This window comes from Vanessa atalanta, chromosome 17 (genome assembly GCF_905147765.1).
Source record: "Vanessa atalanta chromosome 17, ilVanAtal1.2, whole genome shotgun sequence".
Classification (NCBI taxonomy): Eukaryota; Metazoa; Arthropoda; class Insecta; order Lepidoptera; family Nymphalidae; genus Vanessa; species Vanessa atalanta.
This window is the reverse complement of record NC_061887.1, coordinates 5,421,871-5,439,798: the sequence shown is the minus strand read 5'-3', so window position 1 is coordinate 5,439,798 and position 17,928 is coordinate 5,421,871. Positions and strand designations below refer to the sequence as shown.

Here is a 17,928-nt window from a genome sequence, read left to right as displayed (position 1 = left end):
GGATTTCCTGCTCGAAATAACCTTTTTGTAACATACATTTTCAAGGTCACTAACAAATTATTTAAACTAGGGACAGTATTTAAAAAAAAGAACACATCTTAAAGATACGTTTATTTCAAGTAAATTCAACAATTTCAACAAAATTGGTCATACGAAAGAAACATCTCCGTTTGATTTGGAGACAAACAAGGCATCTTAAGGCTTAATACGAAAATAGAAGATGAAATTTTATTTCTTTCCCTACCGAATCAGTCTCAGGTATTCGTTGAACTTTGGCACATTTGGAAATATTAAGCGGTTTTATTTTCCAATGCGTTATTAAGTGGAGAAAAAATATTTTTGGAATAATCAAGTGATATTGAAACTGGCCATTTGATCATTGGCCTCTCCATTGGGAGTTTGGTTGGTCCCATATGTACCCGGTCTCAGTCATCGAGCAGACGGCGTTGTAATATCTGCCAGGGCTTCGGCAGTACGACCAGGAAGGGCACTTGCACCGGAACAGCCTTTGAAATTCCTCCTTGCATACTTCGTTCCACCAGCAGGTTCTCTGGAGAAAATTGTAATGTAAAATAAGATTTTTTTAATTTTATATATCGCTTAAGAAAAAGTAGGATCGAATTTACGTATTTTTTTAACATAAATCTAATAATATCATTATTATTTTATCTACAATAAATATAAACATAAATAATAATAATCATCATAGAGAGTCTAAAATAAATTTACCATAACCTAAAACTTGGGCTCATCCTACGATATTTGTTTGAAAACGTCATAATTATTAAACTACAATAATAAAATATTAACATTTCTTACCTCAGTAATGTATCCCTTTATAGATTGATCAGAATAACTTCTTTTGCTAGTCGTAGCGGCCTCAAACATTGCGCTGAACACAAGTACATACGCGACCATTAAGTACATATTGAAAGTAAAAACCGACACATTTAACAACACTGAATTACCTTAAACAAGCTTTAAACAGACTTCAATTTAAACATAGCAGGGTTTTAGAGTTTAATATTTTCCGTGAATTTATCATCTCACGCCCCTGGAGCTTAAAGCTACGCTATGCGCGTGGGATTGAGATCAGACGGTTTATTTACCTATGCTATGTACGTATGTGATAGTCTGGGTAGAAACAGGACAAAAACGTGTCAAGGGGCTGTGTATACGACGCTAATTGGACTACCTTTATCACTTCTTCACAACTGGTTTATTACTAATTCGTTTTTAAAACGTGACCCTATTTTCTATTTGAAATTTCGATGAATTTGTGTACTGAATATATTATATTCTTTAATGAACTCAATGGTAAAGGTTTATTTAAAGATAATATATTTTGTAATAAAATAAACGATTTAAAATAATTCAAAAAATATATTTATTCGTCAATAACTAAAATAAATAGATTTACAATAATTACAATCTAATTACTAGTAGGACTTTGACTACATATATATAAAAATGCAAATATAATTAATTAACAATATTAACGTAAGTCTTACAATGTCTGGTATTAATATTAAAATAAATTATTTAAATAAAACATAACGCAAATTCGCTTAATAATACAATTATTGTGACATTTCGTTTTCTACTAAGCATTATTCAATGGCACTTAGGTAAGATAAATATGGCATGTTAATTCACAAAAATCTATAATAATATAAAGTTGGGTGACGTAGCCGCGGACCGCGGTACACGGCAGAGACGTCACCGATCAACATAATGTTCAAAAATAAAATCCATTTAAAAAAAAATTGTTCGCATGGAAAATGTTTTACACATTTACAAAAAAAAAAACTATCTAAAAATTAGTAATTATAAACAGCTTGCGGTACGAAAATAAAAACATTGACTACGCTGAGGATACTTATCTTTTAATGTCATCGTCATTTAAAGCAAAAAAAAAAATCTATTCGTTATAAATATTGGACAACGACAATTCTAAATTTAAATGTTTATATTCTTTTTGAATAGACTTCAATCGCTACCATACTGTACCGTACGTTACACTGATAAAAGCGTGTTATTAGTATGTTTCTTATATTATAAACTTTTATTAATCATAAAGCAGGTTGAATAATTTAATTATATCACTTAAATTAAATAAACGAAAAATTAATATAATAAACGATTGTATGCAATATATTAATATCACACTCTTACGAATTTAACAAATGTTAGAAGATACTAAATTTGAATCAACTTTGGTTGAAAACTACTACTACTACATTTGGATTTTGGGATTAATGGCTATGCGCCTTTGCATCAACTACATTGCTTTGAGTTCCATTTCGTTATTATCAATGCTGTCTTGTTCTTGCCGCCTGTGTAAGGTCTCTGCGTCTTTCCTGAAACAAAGTTATAATTTGTATTTTAATAAGCATAGAAGAGTAGAATAATCTCATAGTCTTCTTTAGAGTATTAGATGCCTTTGCCCCGTAGTGTGACATTTACAAAAGCCTTGACTATGTCTGTTTCAATTATAAACAAATAAAATCATTTTAGAGCAACATAATACTTATTAAAATTATGTGCAAAGCGGTTCTGTACTACCTACCTTTTCAGAATTTAATTACCTTCTTTGGAAAAAGTCTTACGTAACTAATAAAAAAAAAAATTTCGACTTATCGCATTTAAGTGTAATTAAAAAAAGCTACATGAAAACATTTTAAATAAATTCATAAAAAGTTTTAATTTTACAATTTTTTTTAGCTAATCGGTTTAGGTATGGTTAAATTCTCATAAAAGACAAGCTAAGCGAGGTTTTAATTCACAATCCGGTGTGCATACTCTCATAATCAAACGGGAAAGAGTTCGGGCGCAGAGCCAACGGATTTACGTGCTTTTGGCTTGGTAAATACTGCCAACTTCTTACGATACGTGGCTAGCCACTAGACCAACATACAAACATCATTAACCATGAGGTTACAAATGCAGGCAAAATGATCATACGTACGTATATTTATTAGATGCTTGAAATATGCTCTTGGGGCAGAGTCTGTAATATGGCCAACATTCCCCTCCAGACTCTCCCGCACGCTGAGCCTCAACGTATTCCGCCAACATGCTCGAGTACGGAGATTTGCTTGGACTAAAAAATAAACACTGATTAATATATTTCATAATTATTAAATATATAGTGTAAAATTTATTAATATATTATATTCCAGTGGTTTATAATTTTTTTATAAAACTGCTTATCTACTACTAATTGAATTTTTCTTTAGCAGACGTACAAATCGGCCACCTGACTGTCGGTGTTTCTTAGACCTTCAAAACGTCCTAAATACTGATAAGATTTCATGTCCCTTATGTTCTTATTACACTTACCAAAATGTTCTATTTTCTGCCTGTTATGTCAAATTTAATAAACATAATTGTCTATGGACTTTGCTTATTATTTATGATAAGGTCCATATATTCGAAATTATGCCAGAGGGCTACATATGTAATATGTGAGTGTGATACATTACCTTCTAAAATTGAACTGATGAAACAAATTGTTCAATGAATGACTTGTAAATGACATTGTGACTTACTTAAAGAATAGTTTCATTACTTCGCCGATGAAACCAAAGTTTGTAAGTGGATGGGCATTTATTTCGCATATCGCTCTCAAAAGGCATTCTTTTCCATCTAGACCGAAGTTAGCAATAAGATCCTCTGCAATTCCGTACATCAGGGCCCTGTAAATAAGGAAAATGAACATCACAATATACCTATACCTTATTCTAAACTCTTATATTTATCTTATGGTATGTATTTACATAAACGTAAAAAATCTTCCAGTCGGAGTTGGTCGAAAGTAACTGTTGGTATTTAAAAAATTAAAAATGTTTTTCTCTGACACTTACCGAACTTTACTTTTGTGTATTTATAATTTACATTACATAATTTATGAATTTACATAATTATTAATTTTAATTTTAATGGAATTATTCTCGTCACCTCTTATTAAATTATTCTTAACTGGTATACCGTATTAATGGTGAACCGTTGTAGCTTACTACAGCTCAAGTTAATACTACATAATAAAAAACTTTAAATTATTCTAGAAAATACAAATAGCCGTAATACGATGTAAAAATGCTTTTCATTCATAACACGTACCCATTACTATTTAGTGACCAAATAAGTATTACGCAATAGCATTTCCGAAGGACGTGAAAGAAATATCGAACGGTTTTCGCCTACTTCCTCAGCACCATGTTGTGTATCGAATTCGTGATATCTTTATTGCTTAGTGAAAGTGACAAATATTTTTATAGTCACATTATCGTATATGCTATGTCATGTGTGAGGTCTTATGCCTTTTTTAATTTTCATAATCTTTTATGTTGTAGTGTTGTTCGTTATATTGATTTGAAATTATTCAATGACAAGCGTGTCATTGACGTAAGAGAATGCAACGAAATTGTTTTTTTTTTATTCATGTACCTAGACAAATGGTCTAATTGGTATGTGATCATTCTGCCTAAAGACATTGAGACTGTAAAAAGTATAAACCGTACATTAATGGCGTCTATAATGATATGTCACTGTGTGTCTCTAACCACATAGCGCATACACCATTCAAATTCAAAACGTTTATTATGAATAACTGACAAAATTCGATCGCAAATATTCAGACATCGAAAGCTTAATCACTTATCTTTGTATTAAATTGTATGTTTTACTGTCATGATTTGCGCTATTTTATTATTTAAATATGTAAATAATTCTTATAATGATTTTGTAACGATATAAACTCTCTTTCAGAAGTCTATTTTACATTAATGTCATTTTTACACTACAATTTATTTGAGTCTTAAAATAACATGTCTATAGAATAATATGTTCGTACCTTTCGCCTCCGTGAAACCTATCAAGCACGAGTCTCTCTGCCTCCGGCGGTATCGCTTCTCGGGTAGACCGTTTACCTCTCCTCGTATCCAGATATTGTCCCACGTAATTTGCCATCACGGACGCTGCAGCGTTACCCATGGATCGTGCGAAAATTGGCGGCAAATCTCCATATGGATTCTCGTTGTCGGTAAGACCAAGTTTGTCGAAATCAACTGCGAAAATAAATTAGCTTCTTAGTATTTATATTATTCTCTATTGATCAAAGAGCTGCATTTTTTATTCTTTGAAACATGAACATGATGGTTATGGAATATAATTCCTTAAAAAAATGTATTGAATTATTTACATATTACAAACAGATTAATACCAATTACTTGCTACTTAAAAAAATTATGGACATTATATATTTTTTGCAATATAGCTGGCAACTCTTTGATCGTTGTTTTTGTAGTTTGGCAATACCATTCAAATACTAAGCACTATTATTATTAGGTACGTCTAAGAGGTCATGGCATTCATAGAATATTGCTAGAGGTAATGATTAAATAATGTCTAGTAATAATAGATAAAATCTACCGCTAATATAATCTACTGTGCTAGCTACATTACAATATTTTATAACTAAGTTATACAAATACCTACAAAAAAATTTGCGTCAGGACAAGGAACAAATAAATTCGGTCATCTCTGCTTAGAGACATTGTAAGACCTAAATGGGTTATTATAAAGTTACATTTATATGTATGTGTATTTTTCCGTAAAAATATGAAAATATATTATATTTTTTGGTAAACTTCGATAAGCACCATGGAGATCTCGAGACACGTAGATTTTATAAAAAAAGTACAATACACTTTTACGTGACAAGGATAACAAGTTATAAATTAATGTTCTATCTCGATGCATGAGAAATTTCATCGTTCACACGCCAAAGTTCCACGTATAGCCTATTCCAATGGAAGTGGGAAAAAAAGATAAACAAACCTTAAATTTACGTGTTTCATGCGATTTGCTAATAACTCAGCTATATTGCACTAATAAGTTTATGATTAATACATCTTTATTTATCAAAATTCCGATAACAGTTTTGTCGAATTTCAAAACGCCATTTTTCGCAAATCCATAATAAATGTCATAGATTAATCAAGCTCTCAACCAATGATATCCCGTCAATTTGGTGTCAAATGTTTATTTGGTTGTTTTACTGTTATAAAATTGATCGGAATAGAGTATTGTACTGCTGTTCAGTAAGTAGTTACCTACGGAACATACGTTTAAACAATTCTGTGTAATGTAAATGATATAATTACGTCGTTAGGCATTCAGAAGCGCGAATGTGAAAATATTGAATTCTTTTTCTTATTTATTATTTAGATAAATACTATCGATATAAGAAGAAAAAAAATGCAATATTTTCACATTCGCGCTTCTGAATGCCAAACGACGAATTTATCTTTTCCTCAAATCTGAAGTTCTAAATTTAAAATAAATAAAATTATTTAAACTTTTTTGGATTTTATTTAAACTAAAAACTTTTTTGGATGTATCTACCAACATGTTATGCATTTCTTTATAATTAATTACATAATTATATCAAACTACATGATTTAACTATTGTTAATACAAGTTTTTTCTACTTCCAACATAACTACTGCTCAATTTTTAATTTAAAATACTGACTTTTGCACTGCAGCTCATACATTATGGTACCTGTAAAATCGTTACATCATTTACGCTGCCATTTTAAATGTAAACACAATTTAAAGTAAGATTGTGTCATAAACTAAAAGGCGATTAAAAATAATAACTAAAAATAATTTCAATAAAAAGTAAGTTGAAGTGTTGCTAGTATTAAAAAACCTAGACTTTGCCTAATAGAATATAAATATTGTTACATGTTAAATGGATTTTTTTTTGTGCATGAAAGCCATATTCTATGTCCAAAATATAGGAACGAATTATAGATTAAACAACGTATTCTCTAATCTCTTAAATCATCTAAAAACGCCAGTCATTATTATGAATAAAACATTTTAGATATATGTATATCGATTTTTGCATACTACAAAAGATAAAAATAATTATAAATGAAACTAAGTGATTGTTGTTACATATTGAATATATGTTGTAATGTTTTTTACATATATTTTAATTTACCGATATTCGTGTCATTTGTTTATAGTAACCTTTGTCATAAACTTTAAAGTGTTAATTGTACTTACTTGAGAAAGGAAAACTGACTGTCATATTAGAAAGGAATCCTTTTGGAGGATGCCTAACGAATGGCATTGATATAGAGGGTGTTATGGCCATCGTGGTCCCTGGTGGAAGTGCCAGTCGTCCATCATTCGTTATCCAAAGTATCCTTTTCTGTCGAGAGTGTGGAATGTTTTCTTTGGCGAGCTTATCCTGGCTTTCCAGTGACGCCATTGGCAAGAGCGCAGCAAGTGCTATACTAATCAATACGCGAGGAATTCTCTCCATTGCCAAACTGTCAAATAAAAAATGAATTAATCATAGCGCATCAATTACATAAAAAGGAAAATGTACCAATTAAAATATTTAGAACTTGCACGGCCATACTTATAAACTTTGTTGAATAGACGTTTAGTTAAAGCACAATTTTGTCTCTTTTTGTCATCATTGATTTTAGTGCGAAAGAAGAAGACAATATTAATTATAGATAGATCCGTAAGTACCTAAAATTTTTATTGTTTATTGTTTCGAAAAATCTATAAAAGGTTGTGATTCATTAAAAGACTAATTAAATTGAATTTTATTATAAAAACTGATTTATGTCATAAATCATTACTTGTAACTTTATTATCTTTGACTTTAGGAATGTCAATCACAATAATCGATGACTCTATTTTGACTTTCTTAAAATATTTGACTTACAACATTTACAAAAACATTTTTGTAAAATATTACAGATCGATTATGTCGCAAAGTAAAAACCTAAGGATTATAGGTAATTATGAATGCGATACGAACATAGAAAATAGTATTAAGAATATGGAAGTACTATTTAAAATTGATTTTAAATCGTTGTCACATTGGAAAGAAGTTATTGAAAAAATTAACGTTGCTCAGATTGAATATAAAGAAAAACTTTTAAAAGCAAAGAAACGTAAATATGAAATAGTAAAAAAACTTTATATACAAAATTATAGAGTTTCGCCATTTGAATTAACACAAAAGCTTGCAAGAACGGCTAACTTGTGGAAGGAATTTTATAGCAATGTGAAAAAACATAAGGAATCTTCTAAGATAGAAGATTCAGTTCTGTCCTTGCGTAATGTTACTGTTGATGGAGACGAAGAAATTGTTCCTGAAGAAATAGACACTAAATCAAACGGTCACCCCAATTCGGAAGTGATACAATCAAAGGATCCAATCATTTTAAGGACAGAGGAAGAGCAAGATTCTAAGTCGAATAGCCCTCGTTTACTTCCAGCTAACATTTGCACAAACCCACATAAAATATTATCATCTATTGAGACTAATTATATTGCTTTAAGCTATAAAGAAAGTAAAAATGTTCATAAGGATTCTAAATCGGATACAACCAACGAGTACTTACCTAATCAAACTAAATCAGTTAAATGCTACCCGGAAAAAATAATAATCTACGATAATTTTATGAAAGAACAATTTATCAAGTTTTCTTTAGTAAATTGTAGCACTGAATATGTATGTATACGATTTAAAACTGTTTCAGATGCGTCTTATTTTAAATTCTACCGAATACAGCCCGAGACTCCTTATAAATTGAACCCAGGGTTAAAAAAATGCTATAAATTAAATTTCACACTTCATGAAAATATTAAAGATAAAGAATTTTCAGTAATAATGTATTTTAGAATTGGAACTAAAAACGCTGAAGAAATTCTTCACATTCCAATCATTGGACAATTTGAAAAAAGTAAATCTGTAAATATTACTGAAACTGTAAACATTCCTCAAGTTTATATGTGGCAAGTTAATGCAAAATGTGGATACCCAAAAGGAATTGTTCAAATTCAATTATATGGCAATACAGCATATGATTTATACATAAGGAAAAAGAACATAGATTTTATAAATGAATTTGAAGATTCACGTAGTATTGGATCGCATAATGTCACTCTTACTACGGAGAGTTTAATGCAAAAAATAACTGATGTTGATACTGATACACAAAAGAATACGCTTTTGTCTTCTAAGGTATTGGATGTAAACAACGAAAATGAAACAATAACAACTTTTGATGTCGTAACACTTGTGCTGAACGACATACTTAACCTTGTATATGAACCATTTATTTTTAAGAAGACATATTTTCGATTATTTCCCAAATCAAAAAGAGGAGTTCTCGTCTACTTTACCAAAGCAAAGTATGTTGGTTACCACCATAGATATTACGAGTTTGTATTTTGTGACTCAGATGATAAAAGTTTTACTAAAACGATCAAAATTTTTGCTGAAGTTCTACCACATCCTATTTTAATACATCCGGCTTTACTGGATATGTCACAATCACCTGTGATATTTGGCCAATGCCAAGATCATTTTACGATTATCAATACACACAAAGTTTTCCCTGTTACAATAACAATAAAAACCACTAATAAAATGGACAAGATATTTCAAATCATGCCCAGAGTTACAGCGATTCTTCCGCAATCAAATATAAAATTTAAAGTTACATTTTGTAAAGAAAATATAAACGTCGCAGAAATGTATGATATAATGGCGTACTTTACAATTAAGATAATTATTAATGGTGACAGTTCGATCTACAAAGATGTTCCTCCGTTTTATTATGAAATAATAGCTCCATGTGCTAAAGAATTAATTCGAATTTACCAAAAACAAAATTTATTAAATGAACTATCAGAATAAAAATCCGTTAGCATCGTTCTAAATATTGAAGCTATTCATTACAAAATTATTATCTGAGTTCTAATTATTGACGTTTGATGCCAAAGTAATTTATTGTTACACTTTCGACGTGATAACATACTAATATAATATCATCGGACTAACTTGAGTATACAATTAAAGTAAATGTATTTAATTAAGATAAACATAAAACAGGTATCTATTAAAAAAATTGGTCTAGTGACCTTAATATAATATACGCGCATAATTCAGGTGTCAATGACCATCTTCACGCTTGCAAAAACGAGCCATATTTTACTTTCTCGCGTCATAAAAATTGCATTAACAAGTGAAGTTACAAGGAATGCCGCAGAGGACGGCAAGGATTAAACCTGTTGACCAACTTATATGTGTTACGGGTCAACGAGATTGCCTGTACCCGCATAATATACCAGTTGAGATTGGCAGGTCACAAACCAGTTCTGAACAATTGAGTATAAATCTCAGATGCTTGATGTTGCGTTGACACGGATCGTCATAGGTATTTCGCGGAATCCACGATATTATTACATATAATATTAGAAGACCTTAAGAAACATTTGTATGTGAAAATTCTGAAAATCGAACTAATATTTGAAATTGATTTTCATATTTTTTGAAATAATGCCGATTGATTTCCGAAAGTTGTCCATATATGGTTGATAATTTAGAACGCTCAATTATTATAGATATACTAATTAAGACTAGTGGTCTACAAAATTTACAGAATCAAGTTTTTATTCCCACTGATTTTACTAAATTCTATTCGTTTAATATATTGTAAAACTATTTCAAATTCTGATGTCAAATGTTTGTAATAAATACTTAAAGCTATACTGCAGAATTTCAATAAAGTATTGTTAGCGAACATTTAGAAATCATAATATTTTAATGACAATGATCCCTGTAGGCCAAGTGTGACTTTCCTAACAACCGTTATTGTTTTTTGCATTGTTTCCCCAAAAACAATTGTAAAAACAGTCGTGAAATTCACGTTTAACAATCTTAAGTATAATTTACTCGTGAGAAAAGTAGGCGCGTGCTAAATGTTAGTCTTGGTGCATGTGTCAAACAATTTCCTAGAAAAATTTATTCACTTTTACGCACTTGACCTTATTTTAAAAGGAACTGATATGAGGTGACTGACTTAGTAAAGGTAACAATGTATATTTATTTATTTTCAAAACCGTTGCGGATCTTGCCTTAATAGAATCTTTTCTATTTTATCTGCTGTCTTGAAAGTTCTGAATAATTATGATACCTTTAACTGTTATACCTTTTGCAACAATTGTTCTGTCCGTATAAGTCCACAATAACATATAAATCCAAATCGATTTCAATTTTTTTAGGTCAGTTTTAGTTTGTTTATACAGTAATTATTTGATTAAATTTATTTTTGAAGCGCTTGCATGTTTTTATTTCTTCTTTCCAGACTTTTTCTCTTCCAATCTTACCATCAAAATTTTAGTCTGCTGGTATTTTTCTTTATGTTTACGACATCTTCATTAGAATTTTTCTTGTCTCCCCTGTTTTTCTTAGAGACATGCTATTGGCTTTTATGTTCTATTGTTCTATCTTTTATATCTTGAATATATTTTTTTCATTGAATATTATTAGCAAAAACTTTTGTTTCTTCTAAATCTTGATAGTCACTAAGTAGAAATTCTTAATAAGTCCTTGTTGAATGGATATTAAATAAATTCATAGGAATTATTTGAAAAGTCGATTAATCAAAATAAACATAAAATAAAAATATAATTCACCCTAGTGTCTTTACTGTCTACTATTCACTAAGACAGTTAACACAATTTCAAAAACATTTATTTTCATTGAAACTGTAAACGGTATTGGAAAATTTCTAATCGACACCCTTATTCGTGTCGTAAACCTACTTGTTATTCTCGACATCATTCATACATATAAATACGTTATCGCGGCGAGATTGAAAATCGATGAAGGATCGATATTTTGGAGTGTAATCACGAATTATTTCGTATTCAACCCGAGTACTGCTTTCGCTGTGCAAAAACGAGAACTGTTGCTGATTTCAGAATTGATTTACGTGTTTTTAAAATTTATAGAGTGAAAAATCAAGTATATATTTTGGCGCGCCTTAGTGTAAGACCGATTCGTATACCGTCGCGGCAAACGGCATGACGCTCTCTTATACCGCCAGTATTCTCAGCCGTAGTATCCTCGTTATTATTTATTATTATAATAATATAGTGTATTTTTAGTTCCTACAGAGACTCTTTATTGATTCGAAATTTCTAGTACTTAAATAATCTTTTTTTTAAATACTTTTTTATGTATATTAGATTCTTATTTTTTTATAAGAGCTTTTATGTCGTATTCATGAGTTTTCTTAGAAGGAATGTGAACCAAATATCATCAGCTACTTAAACAAAAAAAAATCTGTAGTAAAGCTTTAGTAATAGAATCTATTACAAAAACCTAAATAAACAAAACTGATATTTGACAATTTATATTTTTATTTATTTAAAATACGGCAACATTGTCATTTTGCGCTGAGCGCTCACGAAGGGTAGACGAATTTGCCATGCCACCTACATTATATTAGAAAAAAACCGTATTGTCTTTAATTTATTGCATTTATTTATAAACTCATAATTTAGTTGTAGAATTTGCGTATCATACAAAAACGACACGGTCCCGACGGTAAAATGTAATAAGTCAATCAAGTCAGTAATACTAAAGATATAGTAAGCACCGTAAAATTTACAGTTAGTATGAGTGACAATCGATTTCAATATTTTACTCAGTTTTTATTTTTTATATATTCACTGTGTGTATATCCAATATATAAAATATAACTTCAGTAATTTAGGATGATCCGTATGTTTTTTACATCGGTTAGGTTAACTAAAGTAGTTGTGATTATAAAACCATACGTAGTTGCACACAGACACAAGCTTAAAAATGAGAAAAATTGACAAGCGACAATGGGAATAACTGCTCTTAAAACTTTTGCTGTACCGGCTTTTAACTTTTAAATTCAGTTTTCCTTTGTCCATTTGGTTACAATACACCAAATCCAACGTTTTTTTATGTATGTGTCGCAGTAGAATAACAAATGATGATACTTAAACAACTCTATATATACCAGTAGCATAATTGTCATCTTTCTTCGACGCGCCTCGAGCATACTAATTACTTTTCCTTTGTCGGTATTTCTTACCCTTTAACGATACATCTATAGACCCTACGTATCTTTTTACTAATTGGCTTGATGTATTAATTTAGTCCAGATAGACAGATTTTACAACCAGTTGGAATCATTTGCAATTTTTGTATACCTTTGGTGAGTGTGATGTGTAGACGATTTTTTGTAACTTTGTAATCAAACTTGTTTGATTGATCACACATGCGTGGCGTTATACATAAAACAATTAACATTTAATGAATTAATTTTAGAAGGCATTAAATTTTACCAACTGTAATCCTAATGCCTTTATTGTACGCGATTATCAGATTAAAGATAATCTTTTCTGGACAAACTGTCGATAAATATCATTAACTCCGTTCACTTGAAACTCAAGAAAATGCTTTTTTATACCTAAACCCACGGCCGAAAACATTGGGATAAAGCCGCAGGCGAAAACTATTTTCTATAATATCAGTTTTTTCTATAAAATATTATAAAACGACAAAAATGTAATATCTGGAATCCTCACAGAGCTAACAAAGAAAAGTCGCTTCAGTAGCGATGTCTGAGGGATAAAACGAAAGATCTTGTCAACTGTCTGCCTGACAGACAGTTGCTCTAGAGCCAGGTGTCAAAGGGCGACAAAAAATGCTTATGATACTCTAAAGTGAAAACTAAAATCCTCCAGAAATATTTTGATCTGTACGGATCTAAGCGACTGAGGGAGAAATGGCTGACCACTGACATATTATCGATATGGCGATGTATAGCGGTAAAATTTAGATACCAATGATTGCAGGGGTCAAGGTTCTTATATTGACGCAAATACGTTACTTAACGAGAAGGTGCTGTAAGACATTTTGTCTTGTAAATTGCGTAAGTGAAGTATTAGCTTTACGTGATTGCTTCCACTTTAATAAACTACACAACGATGCCCTCTAAACAGAACAAAACAATATTTAACTGACCCAAATAAAAACTAGATTTCCAGAAGTGCAATCTTGGGTCATTGTGGAGACTTACACATGCAATTTCATCTGCCAAATGTGTTATTGTTTTCACTTGCGGTCTGTTTTATTGCTTTGCGAATATATTTTATAATACACAAGCTTCTCCTCCCGGTACTTCTCGCCTTGACTTGTAATTGTTAGCTTGTTTGTCAGAAGTAATTGGAAGCAAAAACAAGTTACGTAACATCTCCTAAACCCCTATCTGCTATCCCCTTCTAAAGCTAGAGGAGAAATTAATTATTTGCTTCAGTGCTGATTGGTGGATATACGTGTCCAAATTGCATCAGAGAAATTCAGATTTCCTTAAGATGTTTTCCTTCACCGCCGGACGTACAAACAATTTAAATTATAAACAAAGATAAGCACATAAACATTTAATGATCTAGTCTTTCTGTTATTACAACTTAAGTTCCTACCTTCTCATTGTTCAGTTTAACTTTTATGAGGGTTATTCGTTAAATCACAACATTGCTAAATTCTTAATGATTTCAAATGAACTATTTTTGCTGTTAACTTTAACATAGTATTTAACAATTAACTTTCCTCGCATCCGTAAATTTATTCTGGTTAAAAGGCAATCAATATATTATAAGTTGTAATTGTAATAGAGTTTTAAAATACGTACATAAATTTCAGGTTACAGGTTTTTAATAATTAAGTTTTAACATTAAATTCATAAATGTAATAATAATCACACGCATATCTGTAGAACATCGACAAGGCTTATAATTATTTTATAAATGCCATTACAATAATATATTCTAATGAAAATTTTCAAAGATGTCAGTTACGTTCTAGAATAGGACGTAAGATTAATACTAAAATTTAATTTACGCTAAAGTGCATGACAAGAAAGAGATGCCAACAGTAGAGTTATACAGTAGAGTTATACGGTAATAACTAATTCTCTGAATCACAGAGAACACGATCGAAAAATGACAAAAAAATATAAAACTATAAATTTAACATGCATCATAATAGCGTATCTGTTTAAGTCGAGTTACGACCTTTATAGAATGAGATACGAAGTCAGTTTGTCAAAACTCGGTTCAGTTGTAAACGCGACAAATATAAGTCACAATATGCTGGGAAGGAAGTCCAGTCGAATCGAGTCGATTTTTTAAGCTCGGATTGTGTTTAAAAGTTGTATAGCTCTTTGTATTGTTAAACAAAAAAATATAATAAAAGATACCCCAAATGGTGCGAATGAAACATCCAGATCTCATTCTATCATCCTCCTTCTTTTATCCTAATTTTACTTGGGTTCGGCGCAGCATATCTTCTTCTTCCACACTTCTCTGTCGGACGTTATCTCACAAGTAAGATTCTTTCTAACCATATCGTCTTTCATACATCTAATTATCAGTAGAGAAAATAGGAGTCGAGATGGCCCCGTAGTTCGAACACGTGTATTTCTGCTGAATATTACAACAACGGGCCAATAAATTTTCATGTGTTTAATTAGTGTTTATAATTCATCTCCTGCTCGATGGTGAAAGGAAAAATCATGACGAAACCTACATTTGTTGCGAGAAAATCTACTACACGTGTATCTAACCAGCTCCAATCCTCCACAAAAGGTAAGTAATCCTTAGCCATATAATTGGGCATCAACAGGTTACTAGAGAAAATACGTGAATTTTTTATTATCTAAATACAATTTAAATAATTCCAAAACAATCAAAAATAGAAACAAATTCAATAACCCCTATTACATTGTTATTATATTATATAAGTATTGTATTTTTAATAACTCTGTCAGCGCATAATTTTATTATCACGTCAGATATTTCGTTACACTGAGAAAAAGATAAACTTTATATCTTCAAATGTCGTCGATCAGCAATTATAAGAAACGTCAATAAGTATGGTACACTGAAGGCAAGTATTTATCTTGTGAACTAATATTTATATTTTTTTAACTTTGCATATTAATATAGCATACAGTTTATTACACGATAGAAGAATTTAAAATGATTAAAATAAGCGGATTTTTATATTAATGGATTTTTATACGAGACATAAATTGAATTAAAACCGCGGAACAAGCAGCTAGTATTATTATAAAAATAATATAAGATTCAAAATGTAGTTGACTATTAAAATTAAAACATAACTTTAATTTCCAGTAACTTGAAACAAAGAAAAACTTTGCAAATATACAATTAATTATCTGCATTATACATTACATTCTAAAGCCATAAATTTAAAATTAAAATACATTATTATTTAAAAGACCCGAATACATGCAGAAATAAGTATCTAGAGAAATAACGGAAGTTTTAAAATCTGTTCTATTATAAAAAATAAAACCGCTCGTGGTTATTAGTTACGCCAGAAAACAGATAAAACTTTGACATTTATTATCGTAATTGGTCCTGTCAATTATAGATTGACAACCGTTATGATAATTAATCAAAGTTTAAACACATTGCAACTTAATAATCGTTTTATGATAAAGCCGGTTTGTGAGGAGGTAAGACGCGATCTTTGTAACGAAAAACGATAAAGAATTTTGTAACGCAGATCTTAGACCCAATTATTTGTATTTGAGTAGTAATAAAACATATATACGGCATTAAACAGGCCTGAAATCTTTATTCCTTATATGGTATGACTGCTTGAGGTCAGCATTAAAAATTATTACCCTCAATGTGGCTTCGAAGAATTGCAATACTCGTAATGGAAACAGCTATCCTTATAATTAGACATCTAGGCCGCACTTTATCAGCGTCGATAACAGATACGCTACCTCCTTGCGATGAACGAAGTTCGATAAAATTTACGTTTTCCGTAAAACTTACCAGTTTAAGAGACTAATATTAATAACAGCACTGAGCACAGCACACAGGGTAGGTCTTTATGCACAATCACGGTACACGTCCTGACGGGCGATCATCACTAAATGTATCAAATGATTACTGTCCCGCACTGCACTCGTCAGTATTGTTGCCTCGTTGCCAAAATTTCGCTAACTTTCGTACACACTCACGCATAACAAACACTATGAAGTTTGCCCTCCTTAAAATAATCCGAGTCGAATTTCCCTCGGTATCGAATGTTTCAAAATTAACACACGCTATCCCCCAAGTCCTTGCGTCGTCTGTCCGTCGAGGAGCTGTATTGACGACTTTGTATTCACTTGCCGCCGAAACTCTCTTCGCTAATTGGGATGCACGAGGCGTCCTTCGCTTTCCTCTTTATGAAACAATGGAGTGTCGCTGCACCCTGGGGTGATAGGTTGGTCGTCATCGTAGTGTCGTGTCGAGTTTCATGAGGTCGGACCTAATTGGTCATAGTTTTCGTAATGAGCTGTTATGTTACGGGCGGTGTGTCAGCGGTACCAGTATGGAATGGAGGCCCGCGCGCAGTAATCGCTCGACGTCGTCTCGCGAGTTGGCCACTGGGTTAGCGGTGCTCCTTTTCCTGCTTCGCTTAATGGGTAGCGCGACTACTTGTGGGCAAACCCGCTCGGGAACGTAAACTTGAAATGTGAAATTTTTAATAGATTCAGTACACGGCTATAACATTAAAAATAATAAACATCATTCGACAAATGTTCAATTATAAAGATAAGACGTGCAATCAAATAAATATTTCTGCAACATAATATTTTTTCAGTTAACATTATAAAGTCTAATGAAAATTGATGTCGTTCTCTGTAATATAAATGCGCATTTTATGTAAACACAATCCGAATAAATCCTTTTTAGTGGACAATTACACCTGATTGCAAATTCTTTAGGTGCACTCGGTGTCTCCTCAAGTGCAGCGGTGCAATATAATGAAAGCGAAAACTTCTAATATGCGTATTTACTCACCTCTACGCCAATAACATCAATATTGTCTTCATCACTATTGAATAAAATATATAAATCCATATTAATAAAAAAATGGTTAAGTTATAACCAAATTTAAGCAACATATGTTCATTTTTTCATACATTTTCATAAAAAATAACAAAGTAACGTATAAAGTCGGGGCGGTTAGTTA

At 31.1% G+C, this 17,928-nt stretch overlaps 3 protein-coding genes across 4 annotated transcripts; 1 reads left to right on the top strand and 2 right to left on the bottom strand.

Annotated features, from left to right (window-relative positions):
* Positions 1-222: 222 nt before the first annotated feature.
* LOC125070513 lies at positions 223-1,083 on the bottom strand. The gene is made up of 2 exons (XM_047680408.1): positions 820-1,083; positions 223-550 (listed from the first exon to the last, which is right to left on the bottom strand). The coding sequence occupies exons 1-2, from the start codon at positions 925-927 to the stop codon at positions 377-379; spliced, it is 282 nt and encodes a 93-aa protein (XP_047536364.1). The 5' UTR covers positions 928-1,083; the 3' UTR covers positions 223-376.
* A 1,079-nt stretch (positions 1,084-2,162) lies between these two features.
* On the bottom strand, positions 2,163-17,278 carry LOC125070414. Of its 2 annotated transcripts, XM_047680278.1 has the most exons (7): positions 16,740-17,278; positions 7,080-7,348; positions 6,538-6,567; positions 4,856-5,069; positions 3,552-3,698; positions 2,969-3,103; positions 2,163-2,360 (listed from the first exon to the last, which is right to left on the bottom strand). In XM_047680278.1, the coding sequence occupies exons 2-7, from the start codon at positions 7,339-7,341 to the stop codon at positions 2,282-2,284; spliced, it is 867 nt and encodes a 288-aa protein (XP_047536234.1). In that variant the 5' UTR covers positions 7,342-7,348; positions 16,740-17,278; the 3' UTR covers positions 2,163-2,281. The 2 variants fall into 2 exon arrangements, with proteins under 2 accessions (XP_047536234.1, XP_047536237.1); XM_047680281.1 differs by lacking the exon at positions 6,538-6,567.
* On the top strand, positions 7,873-9,741 carry LOC125070647. The gene is made up of 2 exons (XM_047680595.1): positions 7,873-8,432; positions 8,721-9,741. Exons 1-2 carry the CDS (start codon positions 7,873-7,875, stop codon positions 9,739-9,741), a joined length of 1,581 nt encoding a protein of 526 aa, XP_047536551.1.
* Positions 17,279-17,928: the final 650 nt, after the last annotated feature.